The sequence below is a fragment of the Corvus moneduloides genome, chromosome 20, assembly GCF_009650955.1.
Source record: "Corvus moneduloides isolate bCorMon1 chromosome 20, bCorMon1.pri, whole genome shotgun sequence".
NCBI lineage: Eukaryota > Metazoa > Chordata > Aves > Passeriformes > Corvidae > Corvus > Corvus moneduloides.
The window spans coordinates 3351853-3374603 of NC_045495.1; the positions used below are offsets into that span (position 1 = coordinate 3351853).

Consider the following 22751-nt stretch of genomic DNA (forward strand, 5'->3'; position numbering starts at 1 on the left):
ATTATTATCCCTTCTCCCTGCTCTTCTTTTTGGTTTCCTTGGAGGGAATAATTGCTAGGGCTGCTTCCAAGAGTTCGAACTCCAGGTACCTGACATGCACCTGCCACGAGTTCAACAGAGCAGAGTGGCATTTAAGAGTGTTCCTGTTTGCCTCATCCTCCAAAGTTCAGCTGTAACAACAGTAGGGTTTTGTCTGGTTTCTTTTATCTTTGAGAGGTCATTTTCCTGGTTATTTTACAGTCACTTCCCTGTTTATTTTACTTATGTGTGATAGGCATTTAAAATGATGACTGCTGATTTTAGATATACTTCAGCTCTCCCCAAATTACCCTGGATAATTCCTCCTTTCCTGAAGTAGTCAAAAGGAAATCACTAATTTTCAGATAAGCCCAAAATTCCATCTTGTTTCTTTTTGTACACTGATGTCCAGCTATTACTAATAAAAACCTTGGATCTTACTTAGCACTGTCTTCAAGAGATAGATATGGAAGAGAAATATAGGTACCTCCTTTTTGTACAAGGGAATTTATGCAAAATACCCCAAATGTAGAAACCCTTCAGGCATGCTACAAAAATATTTGCTTGGGAAGAGTGCTGGGAAGGATGGAGTGCATGCCAGCCAGGGCAGTAGCATAAGAGGTGATTTTTTGAAAGATGTCTGGCTGTGTTACTGGCTGCTAGGTTTTCCCTGTTACCTGTATTTCTGGCTTGGTGTTGAGCTGTCTATGGCTTTGGATCAGCACCTGCTTTCTCATTTAAAATGATGTAAGTAAAATCACATAAACATAAAGAAAAGATGGAGAGGAGCTAATAAAATTATTAGGTTAATAAAATGTATGAACCTGAGAGGAAATGTGTTATTCAAAGTCAACTGATTGTGCATATGAGGAACTGCCAGGTTTAATAAGGGAGGTAATGGATTACATGTAAGAGGAAACTTCTTGATGAGATGAGTGAAAATTGCTTTGGTAGATTAAGCTCTGTCAATAAAAATCTTCCAAGTAGACATAAGACTGTGATAATCTGTAATAAGGTTGGAATAATACCCTTGCTTGCCTATGAATCAGCCGTAATTCCAATGATTGTCTGATTCGTCCCACAAGCTTGCAATTAATCCGTCATTGTCACAAGTATCAGGAATATAATACACTCCTAAAGTATGCAAATTAAATTTCTAAGACAAACTAATCTTCTTACAGCAGGTAATTTCAGAAAGGGAATTCATGCACACAGCATAATTCACTACTACACATCACCTAAACATATTAACAAACACCATAAAATAAAATAGCATTTTTTTGTTCTCTCTGTTTATGAGCCGCCTTTGGATTTCCATCCATTCCAATGTTAATATGGAAGGATAAACATAAGCTTAGCCTAGTTTAAACATTCCTAGTTCACAATACAGAAAACTATTCAATTATTGTGTTTCAGATGCTGGAAACTCCATTAGTCTTGCCAAAAGAAGTGGAATGGAAATAGCCTTTTTTTGTCATGGTATCTAAGAGTGTTGTACATTGGTGCCCTCTGCACACACTCCAGAGAACTGCATTGCTTTGCTTTGGTTTAAAATCAACTTGAAAATGGTGTGATAGATTTAAATAATTGAACAGTTGTACAGGAGCTTAATGAAATGAATAAACCATTGCAATGACAAAGAGCTATATATTATTAATTTTAACATAGCAGAAAATGCTATTTTCCCCAACTGGAAGTGTCATTGATTCAGTATTTATGCCAACAATTTACATTTTTTTCCTACAAAAATAAGTGTCCTTCTTTCAAATAATACCTTATTCCTATTAAAGTTATGTTATTTAGAAACCAACCAATTCAAAAACCTACTTTTTAAAAATAAAACCAGGCCTTGGCTAGCAAACCCTTCAGAGGAGAAACTGCCATTTACCATCTGGCTGTAGAACACCAGGGAAGCAGAGAGGAGGAGGGTGGGGCTGTAACTGTTCGAGATTAGAAAGCAGAAATGAAATATCACTTACTGTTGAACCAACAACTCTTGGCCTTGTCTCTGAGCTGCCATCAGCACTGGCTGTGAGTTGCTGCAGAGGACTCAGGTGGGGAGGACCCAGAAATAACAAACACCTGTGTGGCACATAATAAACAAAACAAAACAAGCGCTTTTTAACCAGACCTAATAGCTGATGGGAGATTAATCAAATGATCAAGCCATGCTGAAAAAGAACTCAGCTATGCATTTTACCAGCAAGTCCTCTCCAGAGGCTTTATGCTGCAGAACAGACCCAAATACGTTGTCTGGCCTTATCACCTTGTGTGACAGCAGGATTACACCACACAGAACGGTGAGATGCACTCTCTGCTGTATTGTGACACCTTTTAAAGTGATGTTTGTTGTTGGAAAGCCGTGCAGAGGCGTAAGTGTTACACGAGGAGCCTAAATGGAGCCCCACTGTTTCTTTGTGCGCTGTCCCAGCTCGCTGTGCTGCTGACAGACAGCACCATTAAGCAGTCATTAGCACCATGCCTGAAAGCTTGGCTTCTGCAGATAATAACGGGGCTATTCAATATTTGGAGCCTTTGTAAGAAAGAGGGCACCTAAATGAGAATAATGAGGTCATTCTATGACATGCCTGAGGATATGAAACCATGGGTAACTTTTTAGCCCGTTTGATATGTGAACACATACATTCAGCTGTGACAGATTATTTCTAGCCTTGGAAAAAAATAAAGCTGCTTCCATTAAATCCCACCATGCAACATCAGCACCAAGTGGTAATCAAAACACTGTAAAACACAGCCTTCAAAACAATTCTGTGTAACCCAATCAAAATGAAAACATATAATGAACAGATATGTGAAGCAGAGCAAGGGGTTGAGACAGTGTCAGAAAAACAGTGAAATGTAACAGTTAGGAAAGGATTTTATAACTGACAGGATTGTTTCCAATTCTGCATTTTTTTTTTTCACCGAATGAGATGCTATTTTTGAAAAGATGAACAAACTGAAATTTCAATTTTAGACCTGCTTCTTGCTTAGAGCAGTGGCTGTTTCTTGTAAAAGTGGCTCACTTTCCCAACGTTTCACAGAAGGTTTTGCACCCAGGGGCTATTTCAAGATTCCTGGTGCAGTGGAGCAGTCTGGGTCGCAGCGGGGTTGTGCTGAGCACCCCCTGTGCACCACAGGCTCTTGGGCAGCCCCTTGTTCCATGTCCCAGCTGTGTCAGAGTGAACCTACAACTGCACAGGTCCATGGTTTAACAGGGGTTAGTTTGTGGTTTAACATTCTCACTGCTGTTTACAACAGCAGTAGGAAAAGTCTCCCGTTTTTTGAGTTGTTTCCTGTGTTTCTGCCGCCAGAGGAGGTGCTCTGGGAATTTTCCTAGGTGTGCAAGAGTGTCACATGGCTCTCAGGCTGTGCTGGCCCTCAGCTCTTTCTCATCTTTCGGGAAAGCTCAGTGACCTTTACTGAACAAGATGACAGAAACATGGAATAGTTTGGGTTGGAAGAGACCTGTAAAGCGAGAGAGCAGGGATGTCTTCAACCAGATAAGATTGCTCAGAGCCCTGTCCGACCTGACCTTGGATCCTCCCAGGGATGGGGCATCCACCACCTCTCTGGGCAACATATGCTGGTATTTTACCACACTCATCATGAAAGATTTCTTCCTTCTATTTACTCTGAATCTACCCTGTTTTAATTTAAAACCATTACCCCTTGTCCTTGTCTAGTTTAACTTCATTTTTACTGTAGTTTCATTTTATATTGTTTCTAGTGGTATCGTGTGTGCAGTTAGGGAGCTCTGCATAACACAACTTACTTCTTTGTATTCAGCTTCAGCACGTCTGGCTGGTTACTGTTCGGTCCTAAATGCAGGAACACGGCTGCTGAAATCTCAGATCTGTGAGCTCCCCCTGCCCTGGGCACCCCCAGCAGATGCAGCTCCCTGAGGATCAGGAATTGTGAGCTTGGCTCAGGATGCTGCTTGTGTTGGGAAGGACCTATCCCTTGGCTGGCTCCTACAGCATCACCCGCCTTGTGCCTGGAAAGAGGGGAAGGCCACAGCAACCACTGCAAAATTATTGCTGAGGTTTACAGGAAAGAGGGTGGCTGTTGGAGCAGGTGAAACACTTGGCTCTCAGAGAGTTCCACTTCTTGGCAGGCAGCTTCTCTTTGTACCCGTACATGAGATACCCAGAGGGAAACAGACTGGCAAGTTTGCTGCTGCTCTGCTTCCTCTCCTTTTCATTTCCATTTTCTTCATCTTTTTGTTTTCTACAAGGGATTAACTGAGAGGTTCCATTTGGACTAGAAGGAAAGGTTTAATTCAAATTATTCAGGGACTCAGCAGGCTGTGTGTTAAACTTTTTGACTTCATCTAGCCCTCAAGCTTATTAAAGTGTTTTTTAATTAAAAAAGATTAATGAGTGATTGTTTTTTTTAGTGGATACTTTTAAGATTAAGCCTCTCCAATATTATAATTGGAGTAATATGCATATGCCCTACCTGAAAGGCAATTACAAACACAGAGAATAGCACGTAGTGTTTGTTTTATAATCCTAATGTTTCATTAGATGTTTGCTGGTTATGAATTATCTATCAGCTCAAACAGTAACTGTTAATTCTGATTGCTTCTTGAATCACTACCCTGAATTTGAACAAAACACTGTCCTGGAAAAATGGGAAGAGAGGAAAAGAGACTGCTCCATGGTGTCTTTTTATTATGTAAAATAAAGCCTTTTAAAATAGAGCAGAGATTTTAAATGCAGTGGTAATTGATTAGCAGACAGGATAGAAAAGAGAACATGTTTTTTTCAGTGCTCTCTCAAACAAAAGGTGGTGTAACCCCTCACACTAGCCTGGCTCAGCCCCTCTTCACTTCCAAGGCGGGCAGAGTCAGGCTCCAAGAGTTGTTCCTGGAGAATTTTAGTGCATCTTTGCTGTACTCATGAGTTGTACCTTGGGCAGTCTTATTTACAAAGTTGGAAAAGTGGTTCTGCTGTTGATTCAATTACCTACATAAGTTGGTATTTGAATATGATGTGAATTCCTTAAAGATTAAAATCTGTGAAGTTCTATTAAAAGCCAATGGATAATGCAGGGTAATTGCAGAAGGCAAGCCTGGCTTTCCAATGTCAAGAGACACAAAATAAATAAAAAGAAGATAAATGGTGTTTTTCATCAATGGGTCAAATGCAGGATGTTTTAAACAATTTGAGTCGGTACTAATGAGTCTCACATTATCAGAACCTCATCAGCAGAATCTGAAAAATTACATTTGAACTCTTTCATTGCAAGTTTCTATTTGGCAGAACAAAGTAATTGTTTGTCTCAAGCACAAAAATGCTGTTGAGAAGAAAGTGAAGCTGGTTTGGAATCTGCCAACTTAGGAATTCTTCTCCTCTGGATTCCATTGTATCTGAATCACCTTGCATTTTACATGGCTACATAATTTGGATTACAGCGTTTCTGAAGTTATTTAATGGCAAGAGTTCTCATGAAAAAAATCCCAACTTGCTGCCTTGTCACACCACTGCTGTCCATAAGAGGTAATTATGAAAAGGAAGATAATTGGCCAATCACAAGGGGATTTTATAAGCTATGACTTTTTCCATTGATTCTAATATAATATTTATATTTGCCTTTCTAAAATAAGGATTTTTTTTTTCCCAAAGGAATTAATGTTTGGTAATAACTGGTGTGATTTTTTTTCTCCTCTCTAGTGTTCATAATGGCTTCTGGGCTTTTGGTTTACCCTTTTGGTTTCAACTCTGCTACTGTGAAGAGATTCTGTGAGAACTCAGACATCTACTATGCAGGAGACTGCCAGATCGGATGGGGGTACATGCTGGCAATTGTTGGGGTCATGTTGTCTGTCTTTTTACCATTCTTTGCAAAATATGCACCAAAAGAGCACATATCTCCAACTCCAATACCTACTATTTTATAGTATTTTATTACTGTTTAAGAACAGAACACTCCTGTCTACAGTAATGGGCAGAAATTATTATAGCACTTCCAGTTGGCTGTATTGCTAAAGAGAGGAAAGGAGATGGGGAAGAGAAGGGGTCAGATTGACAAAGACCAAAAGTGCATTGAAAGTCTTCCGTAAGCACGAGCAGTGAACACTCTGGAATTGAAATAGGATTAATCAGCAGCCTTTACACTGCTCTAAACATATAATGGCATAATGCCTTAGACAAAAAAAAAATCAGTTTATCCTCAAAACATCTGTCTACCTCCCAGTTTCTTTTGTGTCTCAAAATTGTGAATCTTAAAATCTTCAATTCACTTTTGATATATTGTTAAATGTCAGAACTTTTATGAACCCAGTAACTTTAAAATCAATAATGATATTTTGTTACAATTATTTTGATTAGTGAAAAAAGCACCTAGTAATAGCCACAGCCTAAAGATAAGATTGATAGCTAAAAAGAATTTTATACAAGAAAAAATTTCTTTCTAATCCATATATATTAGCAGCACCTGCATATTTTAAGTTCTGGGCACAGTTTTTACTACTGCTCTAATTGCCAAGATTTAGAGACATCTTCATGAAGTCTTGGGTAAAACTGAAATTTCATTTTTTTGAGAGATCTAACTACTTGCAAAGGCTTCATGATGATTTAATAGTTTAACAACAGGAAAAAAAAATCCTAGGAATTTGTTTTCAGTATTTCTTAAATTATAATTCTAGGTGGACTTTAACAAAATGTTTAGATTTTGGGTTTTGTTGTATAAGGCTGAGAAGAAAAAAATCTCTGTTTACAAAAATGTCTGTGCCCAATGGCCCTTGTCTGTAGTGATAATACAAGACAGGATGAACTAATTCCAGTATTTCCATTGCAACTAAGAGTCCAGTTTGTAAAAAAAAAAAGTGAAGTGAAATGCTGTTGAACATGACTAGCAAAAATCTGATGCTGTGTCAGAACTAGCAAATGGCCATATTTCATTAGTCTGTATGGGAATTCTGTGAGGTCTGATTTCCACAACAGCACTGAATTCATTCCTATCAAGCATTGAAATAAATGCACTTGATTGCCTTAAGCAAAAGAAACATTGGGTTCTAATCTCACTCCACTGTTGTGTTTTTTCATTTAAAATAAAAATTTAATTCTAATTCTATTCTCATATTTTATTTTCTATTATTTATTAAAAAGAAAGTCACATAGATTATATTTAATTCAGAGCTGTACTTCTTAGTTTTGTATTTTGGCACAAACCAGGTGATCAAATTTATTATTCTTCACTTAGCTGAGCCCAACTGATTCCTGAATTTTTATTTTTTTTTAATGGAAGGTGTACATGAAGGGACAGACAGAGACATGTTGAGGATGTGTAAGAAAATGCAAACAGATAGAACAATCACTGTGTTATTTTAATATACATCAAAGACTTCTGCAGTCTTGTTTACATTCCTCACCCTTCTAAACTTCAATGGAACGTTACATTGTTTCCAAAATAATTGTCAATAAATGTTGTTACATTTCCATGCACTCGAAAAGCAAATTCTGCACATAAACTTAGCAAATTCTTTGAAAATACAGATTCCAGTGCAGAATTAAGTACACTGAGAAAGAGAGCATGGGTGCTCTGCACTTTTGCTCACAAGGACTGAAAAATTCAATCTTCCAAACACTTAACAAAATAGGTTGAAGGAATGCCCTAAAGTAAGAAGAATAAATTTCAGTCACTTCTGTATAGTTATGTGCTTTCAGTGATGTCTTACACTTTTTTTAATGAATGGCTGAGATCGATAATTTTCACGTAAGAGTCAGAAAAGTGAGGAATAACAAACAACATGCAAAAAGAAAATAATCACCACAAAGTAGAGAGACAGAGATGCAGGCTTTTCTTTCCTAACCAACCTGTGCCTTTACACTAGAACCATTATACAAGACAGGATCAATATGGTCAAGAAAAAAAATCACCCAACAACTGAAAAATGTTGAATAGTGTGTATAAACTGTATTGAGTAGGGTTTTTTCTGTTTTGTGTAATGTTTACGACTGTTCACTTAATGTTTCACTAGAAAAAGTGATTTGTTAGTGTCAAGTAGAAACTTTTTTTGCAAAGATCTAAACACTTCCTGAAAAGTGAAATTATTTTAGATTTTTATTAACAGCCATAACACACCTAGTAGACAAAGGACCTATTCCTGTCATTACTTATTAACATAAGTTTCACATGTGCAGAACTGGAAGCATCAATCACTTAACTGGAATCAGTTTTAAATTAGTTACAGCAGAGTCGTGCAATTTACAACACTGCTGTACCAAATCTTTTACTTCTTAAAGCCCAACTTCTGTTGTGCAAATCGTCAGCCTCTGCATCCTGCAATATTCTGCACCTTTTATGAGTCAAGCTAAAGCTTCCATTTGGAGCTTCCTTTAACATTTTATAATATTTAAAGGGAATTAAACGTGTGTACATAACCTCTACAACTGGATTGACAAAACTCTCCTTGAAGCATCCATGCTCTGAACTGGCTTCACACTGAAGGCAGAGATGATAATGCCAGTGATTCTTGCAGCAGTTGCTAAAGCACATCCTTTAGATCTCACCTGGAGCATGAGGGGGCTGTTGCTGACAATGCCTGTGCTCACACTGACAGATCACTTTTTTAAATAAAGACTGTCTGCGCGTTGAACTGTGTAAAAGCGTTTTCCTGTTACAATTTGCTGGACCAGGTTCAAGTTTTATTCTAAATATATAATTTTTTAAGTGTAACTAAAAGCTGTATTTTCCATTAATGTGTTTCTGCGTTGACTAGCTGGCTCCTTTTTAGAATATTAACTGTTTTCTGTATTTGACTTGTTGGATACAATATTTCAATTATTTTAAATGTGAAATTTCCAATTGCCAACACTGTATAATAAAATAATAAAAAAAAAATCCCCATACTGTTTGCTATTTTCTTGACAACTCTTTTGTTTTGCAATTCCCAAGAGATCTGCTACAAAGCTTCTGAAGTAGGGGAAAAGGAAATAGGAACAGCAGGAATTATCCATGAAAGTTAAAGTTTGAAGGCAAAGGCACACAAACATGTAACATGGTCCATCCCTCATGAAAGATGTTTCTATGACAAAGGCAAGGAAGTTCTGTGTTCAAATAATTCTTTTTTTTCTACTTCCTCTGTGTCCTTGGGAATCTTTCTAAAGCTTCAGAGTCTGTTGTTACTTTATACAGGTATTATACTGATAATTTATTTTTCTGAAAAAACATGAATCAGATACACATAAAAGGAACTCAATGAATACCACACAACATTTGTTGGATAACACAGCACAGTGATATTTCCAATTATTTAACCAGATTTTCACGGGTAGTTTTGGTAAATGCTTTAGCATGTCCAGCCTTCGTGGGTAGCAATTAGTTAAAACTGGGGTTTGGACAACCATTTTGACTTCTACATTTCATTCAGAGTTTTTACATATGCTGTCATCTCCACATCTGCAATTTTAACAAAGGCTTGGAAAGTGTTCTGTTCTTGAGCACTTGCTGGTCTTACAGAGACGCACTTGAAAATGTTCCTTTTTGCATCATAGTTTCCCATGCACCTGTGCACTCGACCTCTAATTAGTCGTGGAAGCTCACGGTCCTTCATCAAAGCATAATAAACACATAAAACAATTATATCACCTAACATAAAAGCTTTCCACATGGCTGGTTTCTGAGGAATACATCAAACAGAAGACCTTTATATCAACTTTGTTGCTATTATCAACTACTTAGAAGGTAAACTCAAAGTCTCAGCTTTTTTTCTGTAACAGAAGTTCAAGGATGCCTAAGTAGTGACTATTGCTCTAGTTTGGGAACAATATGGTATAAACATTCAGCCTGCCTTTTACATAGTAAATTTATGTTTTATTTTTGCATTCATAAAAAGGATTGGAGCTAGTGGTGACTGTGTTATGTGTGGACACAGAATACTCACGATTTCATAAAACACGCAAGGCAGGGTCTCCTTTCCATCTCTCAGAAGAAAGTTCTTTGCCCCATATGCTCCAGGTGTGACTGCAGAATCCAGTGTGCCTGCCCCATTAAGCAAGAATTAATTTCTAGATTAATTATATTAAAATATATTGTAAAACTGTATCCCTCTACAGAAGACTCCTACTAAACAGGAAAATTTATTCTAACAAATTCCAAACAAAAAGGAAAGGAAAGAAACAGGATGGAAAAACTTCAATGTTGGAGGATAACTGAATTGTTAATTTTGTACCTGTTTCAGTCACCTTTGATGGCTGAACGGAAGGAAAATTAGAAGGTGTTCATGCCAGTATTTTGTGGGTTTAAGTATCTCAGCTATTGAAAAATTCTCTCTTGTTATTGGCCTACCATTATTACAAGATTATGTTATTATAATCTACTATGCTTACCTAAAACTTCAAATAACAGAGCAGTTTTATAGGCATATTGACTCCAGTGCCTCACACTTTGAATGACTGCAGACAGGATTCGCAAAGAATTCTTTTTTATTTTAGTTTTTACTTGAGATGATGAAATTTCCTTTCAGAGGAAGACAAAAGCTTAAGTTAGACATACACACTTGCAATTTTAAAGGGCACACAGGCATTTATATATTACATTAAATAGGCAATATTTACATTAAAATTAGAGCATTTGTTCAGAATATACAAACAGCTCCCTGCCAGTTTACTGAGGATTTTAGGGTACTACAGTATGAAAATTTCAATTCTAAATTTCCAGAAACCAGGTTTCACTAAGGCAGCTTGGGCTGATGAAAACCTCATGTTCCATTAGTTTCCTTTCTTTACTGCTTTCTTCATTGTGTTTTTCCTATTAACCCTGCCCATAAGGTTTACCTGACTTTTGTCTTCTGGGACACAATCAAATCGGTTTTCATTCATTTTATTTTGTTGAATATTGTAGTTAAATTTATATGCTGGACTATGATCCTGCAGACTTCTTGACACAGTGTTGGGTTTCACCGGCCACTGTCCTTTGTACGTGTCTGTTTTGATGAGCTGAGATAGGTTACGATTGTCAGGGTGTTTTTGCTCCTGGACAGTTTTCAAACTGCTTGAAAAGTTCTCAAACTTTCGAGTAGTTCCATTACCAGACCTTGAATTTACTGGGTTACCTAAAGGAGTATATTCATTTCTGTTCCTGCAATACAACAGTTCAGTATCACAGCACCTCTTCTGAATATTCATATATGTGATTAAAGTATATAAAAGCACTCCATAAATGGTTGTTTTAGCTTTAAATACATCCAGACTCAAAGCACTTGAGTATACACCAAATTTATCCATATACAGGGCAGTGATTACACCTGTGCACAAATCCATCTGACTTCAACAGGCCTTAAAAAAAACCCTGCTCAGTTATTGTCCTGCCCTGTGTAAGGGATCTTTCCTGACCCAAAATTCACATATTTTCATAACTCTAAAATAAAATAAACAAGGTTTCCTCTCAGAGTGATATGAAAAGGGTTTCTCTGAATGCTACAGGCATACGGGAAAACATAAGATGCTTTTTCACATAAGAACAAAAAGGAAGGATAATAGACATTAAAGACTTCACCAACCTGCAGGCAGCCAAGTTTTTTCCAGCATTTGCTAAATTAAACTTTGATGCATTTGGTGGTTTCGTAAGGGAAGGACCCATTGGAAGTTCTGTTTGGCTTTCAAAGATAAGTTTAAAGTATCAGTGACACAGCAGCAGCTTTATTGTAAGACACACATGGATTGTTCATGAAACAATTAGTATCCAAATAAAAACCAAAAAAGCAACAAATAACTTGCTTTTTACATACCCACTGTTTGCTGCTTTCTGCAGTTCATCCAGTTCTGGGTTTGCAGTTCCCCAGCCTAATTTTCAAAAGACAAAGGATTGAATATGGATAAAAAGGGAAAAGACTGAAAGGTAATGAGTCTGTGTAGGCCTCCTACTCTGCTTAATGTCCCACAAACAGGCTCACACAGGAAGGAGGAAGAAAAAAGACAAAAAAGGGAACATGATCCTTTGATATTTTTAATTGTAAGACAACTTCTAACAAGTAGGTTACTTCTCTAGACAATGGTTCAGTTACAAACATTAGACTTATTAGCAACAGAGACTTTATTATAAGAAAACTTTTTAACTTTCTTACAAGTAAAACATAATGGAAGCACTATAAGCAGAATTCTGCACTGTTCTTTCCAAGCCCAGTTTGAAGAACAGAAGTTCCTTTCTGAACTACAAGAAAGACATCTTATAAATGTTTCTTCTTGTAACACAGGACTTGAATGTTGATTGAAATCAACTGAAAACAAAAGGTCAGTTTCAAGAGACTCTATTTAAATGCCAGTGCTACTTCATTCTCCATCACACAAAGAGTCAAACTCCCTCTAGGCACAAAGTATAAAAAGCTCAATTGTACAGAGGAGAAAGAAATTTCCTGGAGGACAATTTTTACATAATGAACTTTTCAGAAATAGATATAAAGGATGCATATAGTTCTTGATAAAGACAATGTCTGATTTCATACAATACAATCTGGAAGTTAAGATTTATTTCAATTTAGAGGCAGTAAAAAAATAAAATATGTCATATTTACCAAAGGATGTGGGAGAGAAGTCATAACTACGAGTCCCAGAACCAATACCTGGCTCATTTTTAAGTGGATTTGAAGTGAGGGGCTGTCTAGTTCTTTTTTTCTGATTGAACAGTGGTACAGGCAGACAACCTAAAATTAAAATTTAAGCAATACTATATTAACAGCAAAAGTATACACAATCCACACTTAAAATAAATTTTTTAAGTTACTTAATTATTTTGCATTTATATATATAAAAGCATAATGAGGTGTGAACAGGAAAGCATAGAAGAAGGGCTGGTACCTGCTGTGCTGCGAGTTGAGGTGTCAGCTAAACTCCTTTTCATTTCTTTGCTGAATCTTAACAGGCAGCAATGTATTGATTACTCCAAATTTGCTGTATGGAAGTTAGGTTTAAAAAGTAAACAAATTAATGGTGTAAACACATTCAAATTTCACCTTACTTTATGGCAGTTTCTCTTAACTCTGCAGCCCCAGTGACTGGCATCATTTCAAACACAAGCCCTAAAACACAGAAGCAGCTGTACTGAATTTAGAAGATCCACAGGTGCATGGATAAGATGCAACTGCTCTTTGCAGATTCCAGGCCCTGAGGAAGAGCGGGCTGAGGGTCAGGGCCAGGGCCATGTTGAGGGTCAGCGCTTACCGGGCTGAGGGTCAGCCGTGAGGGACGGGACTGAGGGTCAGCCCTGAGGCGAAGCCCGCCAAGAATAACGGACGCTCGTCCGCGCGCTCGCGCCCCAACCGGTGCGAAAACGGCGGGAAGGCGCTGAGGGGACAGCGGGAGCGGCCGGGCCCGGCTGAGAGACACAAGAACGCTTTAATCGCCCCCTCTGTGGGATTTCATTAATTACCCCCGCCCCCGAGGAACTGGTGTGGTGTCCCCCTCAGACAACCCGGGGCAGCAGCTGAATCTCCACAAGCGTGTGGACACAAACGTGGCTGTAAATTAACCTAGCAGCATTCTTCACTCTGTTTGTCTCTTCAGCTAGTCTGGCTTTTACACGTGACTGGCTCCTGTTTAAAATCTGAGTGCTTGGCACGATTGGATCCTGTCCTGTTTTAGTTTTTGTTTTCCTTCAGCCTTGGAAGGTTCTTGTGTGTGTATATATATATATATACACGTCTTTAAGACTTTTAATATCTAAGCTTCATTTCCTTTACTTTTTATAATTACGTTTATAAAAATATAAAATATATAAAACACGTTTTCCAGCTCGTGACACACATTCCAAGCTTTCTGAAGTGCTCCCAAATATCAGTATGTAGCACATCAAACCAATCTGGATTCTTACTAAACTAAATATCCCACATCCTTTTTAAGAGTGTGAGTATTGGCAAAGCCCAGGGATAAGGGATGGTTCCCAGTGTTTAACCCTGAAGAGTCAAAACTTTCCATGTGTCTGTGTTCATCCCCAAATTGGCAGGTCCTGGGACACCAGGAGTTAAAGTGTTTGGATGGGAACTGCTCTAAGGGGATAAAAGAAGCTTCCATGGATTTAGTTCCGAAACTCATGTTTGGAAATTCACTGTCTCTGTCCTAAAAACACTCTTCTTAGGAGACAAACTTCTTGCATGTTAAGTAAGCGCACAGACGATCTCTGTGTTTCATTCAGCGCTTTGGAAGGAATTACAGCCATTACAGTGCCAGCAGCAATGAAAGATAAACTATATGTTCCAGCCCTGCATATTTGCATTTTGCTGTTTACTCTTCAAACTGCTGCTGTGTTTAAATTCAGCAAACCCAGATTCAGAGTGAGAGTTGTGTTTTTGGGTGTTGTGTCACTCACCATTCTGGCACCACTGCTTAAGAAACAGGGGTCAAAGGACAGTACAAACTGTCCAGTGCTGCAAAATGCAACTTTACTGCTTCGTTTAATAAATTACTTGCTCTGATTAAATATCTGACAGCTTCTAAGTACAGAGTAATACAGTTGAGTGTTTAAGTAAACAATCTCTCTGTATTAACTTGCTGTAAGGTTCAGCGTATCTGAAAGCATAAACCGAGAGTGCAACTTTTGTAGAACTTGACTACAGTCAGCCAGTCTGGGTTTTAAAGCCTCTCCCAGGCATTAGCTAAATACTGTCTCAGTCACTGGGGTATAATCTTAATAAAAAGGAATTTTTCAATAAACATTCTTTATTCTCTTGCAATCTAATATTTGTTATGTTTATATCGTGTGTCGGATACCAATTGCAAATACTTCTGTCGGTTACAGCAATAAAACTTATTTTTCTGTTAATAAGACCTTTTATTCTAAATGTTTTGATTCTCAGGATGGAAGTTACAGCTGCTCTTTGGCTTAAGCTTCAGAAGCCTTTCTGAACACTTTTGGAAATGGAAGAAAAGTTGCTGACTAAAGTCTTTTGGGGGGAGAACAGAACTATTGTCCCATCGTGGTCTTAGATCTGTTTCCTTTTTAATAAGAGACTGCAGAAGTTAGAGGGTTGTCCCTAGCAAAGCTGTTTCAATGTGTTAGAGGTCTGAATTAGCAGATCCTGAGATAGAACTGGAGCCAGAACTCTGGGTAAGCCAATCGTCATAAATTGCACTGTAATTTCAGCTCGTGTTCCTTCTAATCACTGTTCTTTGGATTTCTAAAACAAAGAAGGTCGTACAAGCCACGACATGCTTTGAGGAACTCAGCTGTTCTTGGGTTTTTTTTAGAGGAAAATACTTGATGTTTCAGCATTATGTGCTGGACTAGAGCCAGGATAAAATTCTTATTTTGCTGGGCTTGCTCACTTTAAATCATTCTGCCCTTGTATACTGTAATACTTATGTAACTTATATGGGAGAATACCTCTTACACCTAGTGTGCAGTGCAAAAATGCCTGACATTTAAGTGTAAAAACAATGTTTTCCACTGTTCATTAGTACAGGATATACCAATAGTTCATATATTATAAAGACTGCCCAGAGTTAACTTTTGGACTATGTAACAGTGCCATTAACAGCCTCGGAGATGTTACTAAATACGGAAACTGAAGGGGAGGCTCCTTGGGGAGGGAGGTGGGTCAGGTTGGAAAATCCCGCCTCAAAACGGGAGTCGAGAACTCTTGGGGGAAATTAATTCACTTTCTTTTGCATCTGACCTAACCAGAAGAAAGAATCTCCTACTGGAATTTTTTTTTTTTTTTTTTCCCCCACCAGAGACAAAAGTTTTCCTTGAGCATTATTCTGTGTTTTGCCCTCAGCAATTGCTGGAGCTGCTGCAGAGCATGAGTTCCCCGTGTGCCCCGGTGAGACGGGTCGGGCTCTTCGGGGGCACTCATGGCAATGAATTATCGGGGGTGCTCCTGGTCAGGCACTGGCAGCAGGATGGAGCCGAGATCCAGAGACCAGGAGTGGAAGTGAAACCATTCCTCACCAACCCCAGGGCTGTGGAGAGGTGCACGAGGTACATTGACTGTGATCTCAACCGGGTTTTTGACTCCGAGAGTCTTGGGTAAGAGCAGTTGTGCTTTCTCTTGTTTTACTTCCTCCTTTTTAAAGTTTAATACTTCCCAGATTAAAATGTTAAACACAAGTTCCCCTACTACTTTAACAGTGCAGTCCCAGAACTGAAATTACTGACCTTTAACCCAAAAAAAGAACAAACTGCATGAGTGTTAACATATTCATTTCTACTGCTGGTAAAATCAGTCTCAAACCAACACATTATCCTAAACAGCATTTTAAATTAGTATTAGATGAGCTGCATTTGTGTGAATTGGAGTACCACTGTTCTGAGTCAGAGAGTCATTATTTCTCATGTCTTGTGCAATTCAGTTTGGGAGCTCTTCTGAATACAATTAGACTTCCAAGAAATAATAGATAAAAGCAACTTAAACAGACATCTGAGTATATGACAGAATGGCACAGAAATCAGGGTGGTGTGTTTAATTCCAGTTATGTACAGGAAAAGGTGAAAACTTGAAATTAGAAAAACTTCAAGTTAGAAATAATCTATTCTAAGGCAAAAGCATAGCCAAAAATCTCAATAATTTAACTGACTCCTTATTTTAGAAGAAATACTGTGTATAACTTCTGTAAAATAGTAACTGTTCTTAAATTTTTAATAGGATTTGATGTTTCTGTGCTTTTGAGACATCTGTTCCAGAGGAGTACTTTGCTATGTAAACATTCTTGGTATAGTTGCTAACCAGGTAATTCTGTTTTGGAAAAGTTTTAATGGTAAAGGTGAATATCACAGAAAGAAATACTTACTGTGTATATTTTGCAAGCACAGTTACTCTTACCGTACACATCTTTCCATCTGGCTTTTCATCTTAGAATTTTGTTGTTGATTATTATATCTAAGATAAGCAGATGTTAACACAGAAGCATTGAGGCCATTCTTTTAATTGTTTACTTTGGAAAAACATACCAAAAAAAGAGTGGTTTTGTTTGATTTCAGCTGCTTCGAACACAGAACACTTGAAAAAACACCATATTAAGACACCTGCAGGTTGTCTTCATATTTTAACCAATATTTCTCAGTAAATGCTGTGAAGTTGCCTGGTCCTATTACAGCACTACTGAGTGTTTGGAGTACCTTCCCCTGGTCCCTTAAGTGTAGAACCTTCAAGATTACAAATTATTTTACAAAATCAGAAAAAGGAGAGTGAAATCCTGATACTACTGAAAGTAATGGTGGAAGTCCCATTGGCTTCAATAAAAAGTATTAATTAACAGTCTTATGTGACGAAATGTTGAATTTTAAGGGCAGAACTAAAGAATACAAAGGTGAATTATGCAATATACAGAGTCTCCTGAAATTGCAAGCACTAAAACTTTGGAGGAGCAAATTTGAGGCAGCAAAATCTTCACTGAGCCTTAAGAATCTAAAGGAATAAACTGTAAAGGTCTGACCAGATCATGAGAAGACAAGAAATAAAACAAGTTAAAAAGACCTTGAGGGTGATGTCCCAAGGCAAAACATCATGAACTGATGTCTGAATATGGTCTACAATAGGAGGTGGATCCAGTCTTGGAAGTGCTCTGAGTTGTTGCTAAATTTTTTGTTAGTTTTATGCATAGGGGGAAATTTTGGGGTGTAAGGAGAAATAAGTAGTTTCCAGCCAAAATTTGATTAATTTTAATACCCTTCTGCACAAGACACATAATAATAAGACAATTCTAAGACAATCTTAGCTGCTTTCATCAACAAATTCAGCCAATTTTAAGTTTGGTAATTAAACAGGTGATTTCAACTCCAGTCAATTTTGGAATCAAAGTAAAAAGAAAAGGCTAATACATATTTTGTTGATTGTAAAGCCATGGAATGAGCTTACTAATTTCTTTGTGCTGATATTAACAGCAGGCCAGTGGTGGAAGATATTCCATATGAAGTGAGGAGGGCTCAGGAAATCAATCATATATTTGGTCCCAAAGGTAGTGATGATGCCTATGACCTTATTTTTGACCTTCACAACACCACTTCTAACATGGGTGGTACCATTATTCTTGAAAACTCCAGGGATGACTTTACAATTCAAATGGTTCATTATATCAAGGTAAAACTAATTTAAATGAACTATTAAAATAGATTATTAGTTGTAATGTTGTATTACTATATATTATTTTGTAGTTTCTTTAAATATACTATTTTTTATTATGCAAAACCGTTTAAAATATTTCATTACTCATAGGATGATTTTTTTTTAATCAGAGGCAATTATTAATTTAATTATAATATCAGGTAATTCAGATTTAAATTTATCATATCTTCATGTATTAAAATGAGCATTATTAAAGACTGATGGGCAAAGAGGAATACTTAGAATAACAACTATGAAAATTAATGCAGTTTAATCTGCTTTCACACTGATCTGTCAGGAACTTGGGGTCACACAGGCTAAATAGTTAGACATTAATTTCATTAAATAAAGATCTGCAAAAAAATGATGGAAGTAGGTAATGACAAATGTTCCCTTATCAGTGATGTGTCCTTAGTAGCTGTTTGATTCTGCTGTTCCTGAAGCTGATAAGTTTTGGTAGAGTGAGGTTTGCAGAAGTGCTGGTTTAAGCATAATTTGAATTCTGGTGACCTGGACAGTGACTGATGGAATCCAGGTTGGGCCAATGGTGTGGAATTCTAATTTTTTTTTTTTCCTTAGAAACAAGGTCTTTTTTAACATTTTTTTTCTTATTACATGTATTCTGTTAATATCCCTATAAAAGATCTAGAAAGCTTATGACTAAAATTATATGAAGAGTAATGGTGGGCAGTAATCAAGAAAGAAGCCTCAAGTAGCAAAAATGTCAATAAGGAAGATTAAAATAAGGCTTAATTCACAATCTGTGTCCCCATAAGAGAACTGGAGTCTAACCCCAAATAAATAGTTGAAATCTGCTTTATGGCATTTCAGTTCTCAGTTTTGGAACCGTGCTGAAGAGGTTTTTTTTCTCTGCTGGCAGTTCAAGACTAGAACTGTGCTCAGTTCTGGTTCAGCGGAGCTGCCTGGCATCAGCTAATGGAACAGACACCAACAAACACAGCTTTGTGCATTTTCTAAAGATGTCCTACTTCCTTGAGGGCCCTGAAATAAAGGCAACATATTGAAGACATTGTGTAAATCACTTCTGCATCAGTAATCTTTTGTGGCACAACATTTTAAACCATTTGCATAACAAAGGTGTTTTTAAACCATCTCCACAGAACGCTTTGGCTCCAGAACCTTGTCCTGTTCTGCTGATTGAACATCCCAGCCTGAAATATGCAACAACTCGATCTGTGGCAAAACATCCTGTTGGTAAATATCAAATCTAAAGGCTCTTCCAACCCACCATCAATGATTTTAAAATATGGCTGTTTTCAGATGTGTTCGCTGACTTCTGTAGAGTGCTCTGATCACCAGAAGCTGTTTGATAATATATTTACCAAAACAAATGTATATAATCATCCATTCTTCTGAAGAGTTCTGATTTACACAATCAGAGTTCTAGCTTACAAAATACAGAAGCCAGATGGAAATCCTTAAACTCAATTAACCCACTTTTTGCAGAAAATATTTATAAGAAGGACTTACTTACCTTAAAAAGCCACATGATTCTGTGCCTTACTATCCCTCTTAAACATTAAATACTGATGTATCAGACGTATTTTTGCTGTGCAGTGTAAGCATGTGATGTGTGACGGTGACATTAAGTGACATTAATAATCTCCCTCATCTCCAAACAGGTGTTGAGGTGGGGCCCCAGCCACAAGGTGTTGCTAGAGGTGATGTTTTGGACAAAATGAGGAAGATTGTCAAACATGGCCTTGATTTTGTGCAACTTTTTAATGAAGGTAATAAGAAATTATAGCTTCCTGTGTCATGTTAGTGGACTATTTCATGAGAATATTTTTAAAAATTGGTTGGTCTATAACCTTCTACAGTTAAACAGGTAAAAGGTGGGGGAGAATTGTTCTCTAAAACCAAAGTCAGACCTATGCAATACCTAAAACACGCTCTGGCAAAATAAATGTTTTTAATTATTTCAGAGTATATTTTTGTCAGGTTTGTTGGTTTTTTTTTTTTTAAGTAGAAGGAAAATAATGCAGTTATGCACGTCAGAATTTCCATTATTGTGCTGGAATAGTAAAGATTAAACACCACTGATACCACTCTGTGCTGCAACACTAGCAAGCAGACCTTTCATTGATTTCGTCGTCTACAAAATAGATACTTTTAACTGAAAAGTAACATTTCAGTGGCAAATTTAGACCAGGACTTCATATGCCCAAATACATGACTGGACCATCTTTCTGCAACTTGGCTTTGAGGGGACAACCTGATGATTTGAGCCATTCTACAGAGAATAAATAATGCAATGTTCTTTTTAACAGGCAGTTTTTAATCTTGACATTAAATTACATTTATTCTTTCTAGGAAAGGAATTTCCACCATGCACCATCGAGGTGTTTAAAATAATGGAGAAAGTAGATTATCCCAGGAATAAGAATGGTGAAATTACTGCTATAATTCATCCTAAACTACAGGTAAATTCTAGAAGAGTTTCCATTTGTGACATTTTTTACTTATTCCTGTGTTGCTTCTGCTACATTGTTGTATATTTTAGTAATAAATATTTAAAATGCCAATACTGCCAATGGGTTTTATTGAATACTTTAGACCTCCCCTAGGGTTAGGTTCTCTCACTGAGGTCATACATTCATTACTTCAGGAACTGTCTTGGGAATCACTGAATCTAAAATCACTACAAAGAAAAAGACAATAGGATAGCTTATATTTTAGAATATAAACCTAACTTTTAATTCTAAAATGAGTGTGTTTTCAATCAATTATGAGCATCTGCAGTTTCCTTCTAGTTCACTAGACCAGTGAATTCTGAAAATGAGGGCCAGACACACAAAATTATGTATTAAGATTAAAAGGAATTATTTTAAAAGCATTTGCCATAAACTGCAGAAATTAGCATAATTAGCATTAACTCAGGAATCACATAAAATACACAAAAACTTGAAAGTAAATGTATTCTATTTATTTTCTTTCCTTAAGGATCAAGACTGGCAGCCACTAAAGAATGGTGATCCTCTATTTTTGACTCTTGGTGGAGAAATAATTCCGTATCAGGGGAACTGTACAGTCTATCCAACATTTATTAATGAAGCTGCATATTATGAAAAGAACCAAGCTTTTGTAAAAACAGAGAAAATCAAACTCACTGCAAAACACCTCAGGTCATCAGTCTCAGACCAGAGCACTTCTTAAGAGCTTATTACAGATTTTTCATAGAAAAAGTGGGTTTCTTTGTGAAGTCCAGGGTCATTCAGAAGTAACTCATGGGATAAATAAATGCAGAATCTAATTTTAAATTGTAATTTAATTAACCTTGCTGAGCACTTTGAGACCTATTGTCATAATGCTGATTATGACTCTTTATTGTTTTAATAGACTCCTAGAGATGCAAAGAATTTATAAATATTTTTATGGAATTTTTATGAAGAAGCTCCATCCACAGTACTACATTGTACATAAAAATTACAGCTTTTCTACTTCAAAACCCCAAACCTCAATAACCAACACTTTTTACAATGGGTTGATCCTTGAAATTAATTCCTCAGGTAAACACAGAAAATGTGAGACAAAGGAAAAGCTGGGCAGAGAGAAACAGGGGGAGGGTGTGTATAATAAATGATATTATCTGCATATGTGACTGACCCCCACTGTGCTGAAGTGAAAGCCTTGGGGTTTGTCTTGTTTTTGTAAGTAGAAAGATAAAAACAAGCTAGAACCAGGATTTCAGAGAAATACAGTCTAAAAAGTCTTATATTTCAGTGTATTTCACAATTAATTCAAGCTGTTTCTGATCTAAGTCGAGATTTAGGCAGTTACTCTGGTTTTGATGAAGAGCAGTGCACGAACCATACCTGAGCATTTCAGAATGGAAATTAGGAAGAATCCCATATGGGGAGACTTGTTCTGTGTCTGTAGAGACAAAGTCTGTCATAATATCTTAAAAAGAGGAAAAAATGGGGGTTTAATTAGTTTTCTAAAGTTGTTTTTAATGTATTTGACAATTTGGTGATAAACATTAAGAATTTTGCATAAGGATACATTAATTATTTACTGAAAGATTAATTGTCCAGATAACTCCCATATTCTACCTCTGAAAAGTGATGTTGTCTTTATTTACTACTAAATTTAAAGTATTTTTTCTTCGCCTTTGTTTAACCCCTATGGCAATAAAATAAAAACACAGGGCAGAATGTTTATTGAATGACAAGTTTTATTTCCTTAATTTAAATAAACATGGTATAAAAAGCACAGAATGACCTGCTCTAGTCATTATTCAGTGTCCTTGGTAAGAGCCTGGAGACAGCAGATGGTTCATGTGAGGTGGCCGAGCTCTGTGGCCACACAAGGAGGGTATATCTTCAGTGAGAGCTTCTAGAAACCACCCCCAGCTTGCTCCTTGGTTCATCCACACCATTTTGTACCTGGACAGTGGCACAGCACATTCTTTTAGGGTTTTTTGTGCCTTCCCTGTTTCACAGCTCAGAGTGGCCTCAGCACAGCGCAGAGATCTCCGTGTTTCCAGTGACCAGAGCCTCATGGCTCAGCCTGGTTCCTGAGTATGTGTGAAGAGGTATTTTTTTCCCTTTGTACAAAAACTGGCACTGAAAGAATCCAAACAGACCTTGTGCAGTCCTTCCTTGGCAGCTTCGGTGCAAAATTAACCAGCAAAGCTTAAAGATTCCAAGACCGCCGGAATTTTTCTTCT

The 22751-nt window shown here is 37.2% G+C and overlaps 3 protein-coding genes across 4 annotated transcripts in view; 2 read left to right on the plus strand and 1 right to left on the minus strand.

Annotated features, from left to right (window-relative positions):
* Positions 1-6901, plus strand: part of LOC116453795 (transmembrane protein 211-like) — a 56895-nt gene extending 49994 nt beyond the window's left edge. The window contains exon 3 of the mRNA XM_032129608.1: positions 5697-6901. Coding sequence (XP_031985499.1) covers positions 5697-5923 — 227 coding nt within the window. The 3' untranslated portion in view covers positions 5924-6901. The remainder of the gene's footprint in view (positions 1-5696) is intronic.
* SPATA22 (spermatogenesis associated 22) lies at positions 1992-13232 on the minus strand. Of its 2 annotated transcripts, none has more exons than XM_032129605.1 (9): positions 13185-13232; positions 12822-12914; positions 12539-12667; positions 11756-11810; positions 11528-11623; positions 10803-11106; positions 10356-10485; positions 9911-10008; positions 1992-2100 (listed from the first exon to the last, which is right to left on the minus strand). In XM_032129605.1, exons 2-9 carry the CDS (start codon positions 12862-12864, stop codon positions 2038-2040), a joined length of 918 nt encoding a protein of 305 aa, XP_031985496.1. In that variant the 5' UTR covers positions 12865-12914; positions 13185-13232; the 3' UTR covers positions 1992-2037. The 2 variants fall into 2 exon arrangements, with proteins under 2 accessions (XP_031985496.1, XP_031985495.1); XM_032129604.1 differs by lacking the exon at positions 1992-2100 and adding an exon at positions 7699-9574.
* A 2348-nt stretch (positions 13233-15580) lies between these two features.
* On the plus strand, positions 15581-22299 carry ASPA (aspartoacylase). The gene is made up of 6 exons (XM_032129606.1): positions 15581-15987; positions 17842-18037; positions 19183-19276; positions 19705-19812; positions 20396-20505; positions 21026-22299. The coding sequence occupies exons 1-6, from the start codon at positions 15761-15763 to the stop codon at positions 21236-21238; spliced, it is 948 nt and encodes a 315-aa protein (XP_031985497.1). The 5' UTR covers positions 15581-15760; the 3' UTR covers positions 21239-22299.
* The last annotated feature ends 452 nt before the right edge of the window (positions 22300-22751 follow it).

Excerpts from the sequence above, each read along its gene's own strand:
- SPATA22 (XM_032129604.1), bottom strand. The coding sequence starts at position 12,864 with ATGAAAAGGAGTTTAGCTGACACCTCAACTCGCAGCACAGCAG. Across the intron at positions 12,668-12,821 it reads CTCAACTCGCAGCACAGCAG|GTTGTCTGCCTGTACCACTG; the intron begins GTACCAGCCCTT and ends TTTTAATTTTAG. Across the intron at positions 11,811-12,538 it reads CTTCTCTCCCACATCCTTTG|GCTGGGGAACTGCAAACCCA; the intron begins GTAAATATGACA and ends TTTGAAAATTAG.
- ASPA (XM_032129606.1), top strand. The coding sequence starts at position 15,761 with ATGAGTTCCCCGTGTGCCCCGGTGAGACGGGTCGGGCTCTTCGGGGGC. Across the intron at positions 15,988-17,841 it reads TTTGACTCCGAGAGTCTTGG|CAGGCCAGTGGTGGAAGATA; the intron begins GTAAGAGCAGTT and ends TGATATTAACAG. Across the intron at positions 18,038-19,182 it reads AAATGGTTCATTATATCAAG|AACGCTTTGGCTCCAGAACC; the intron begins GTAAAACTAATT and ends CCATCTCCACAG.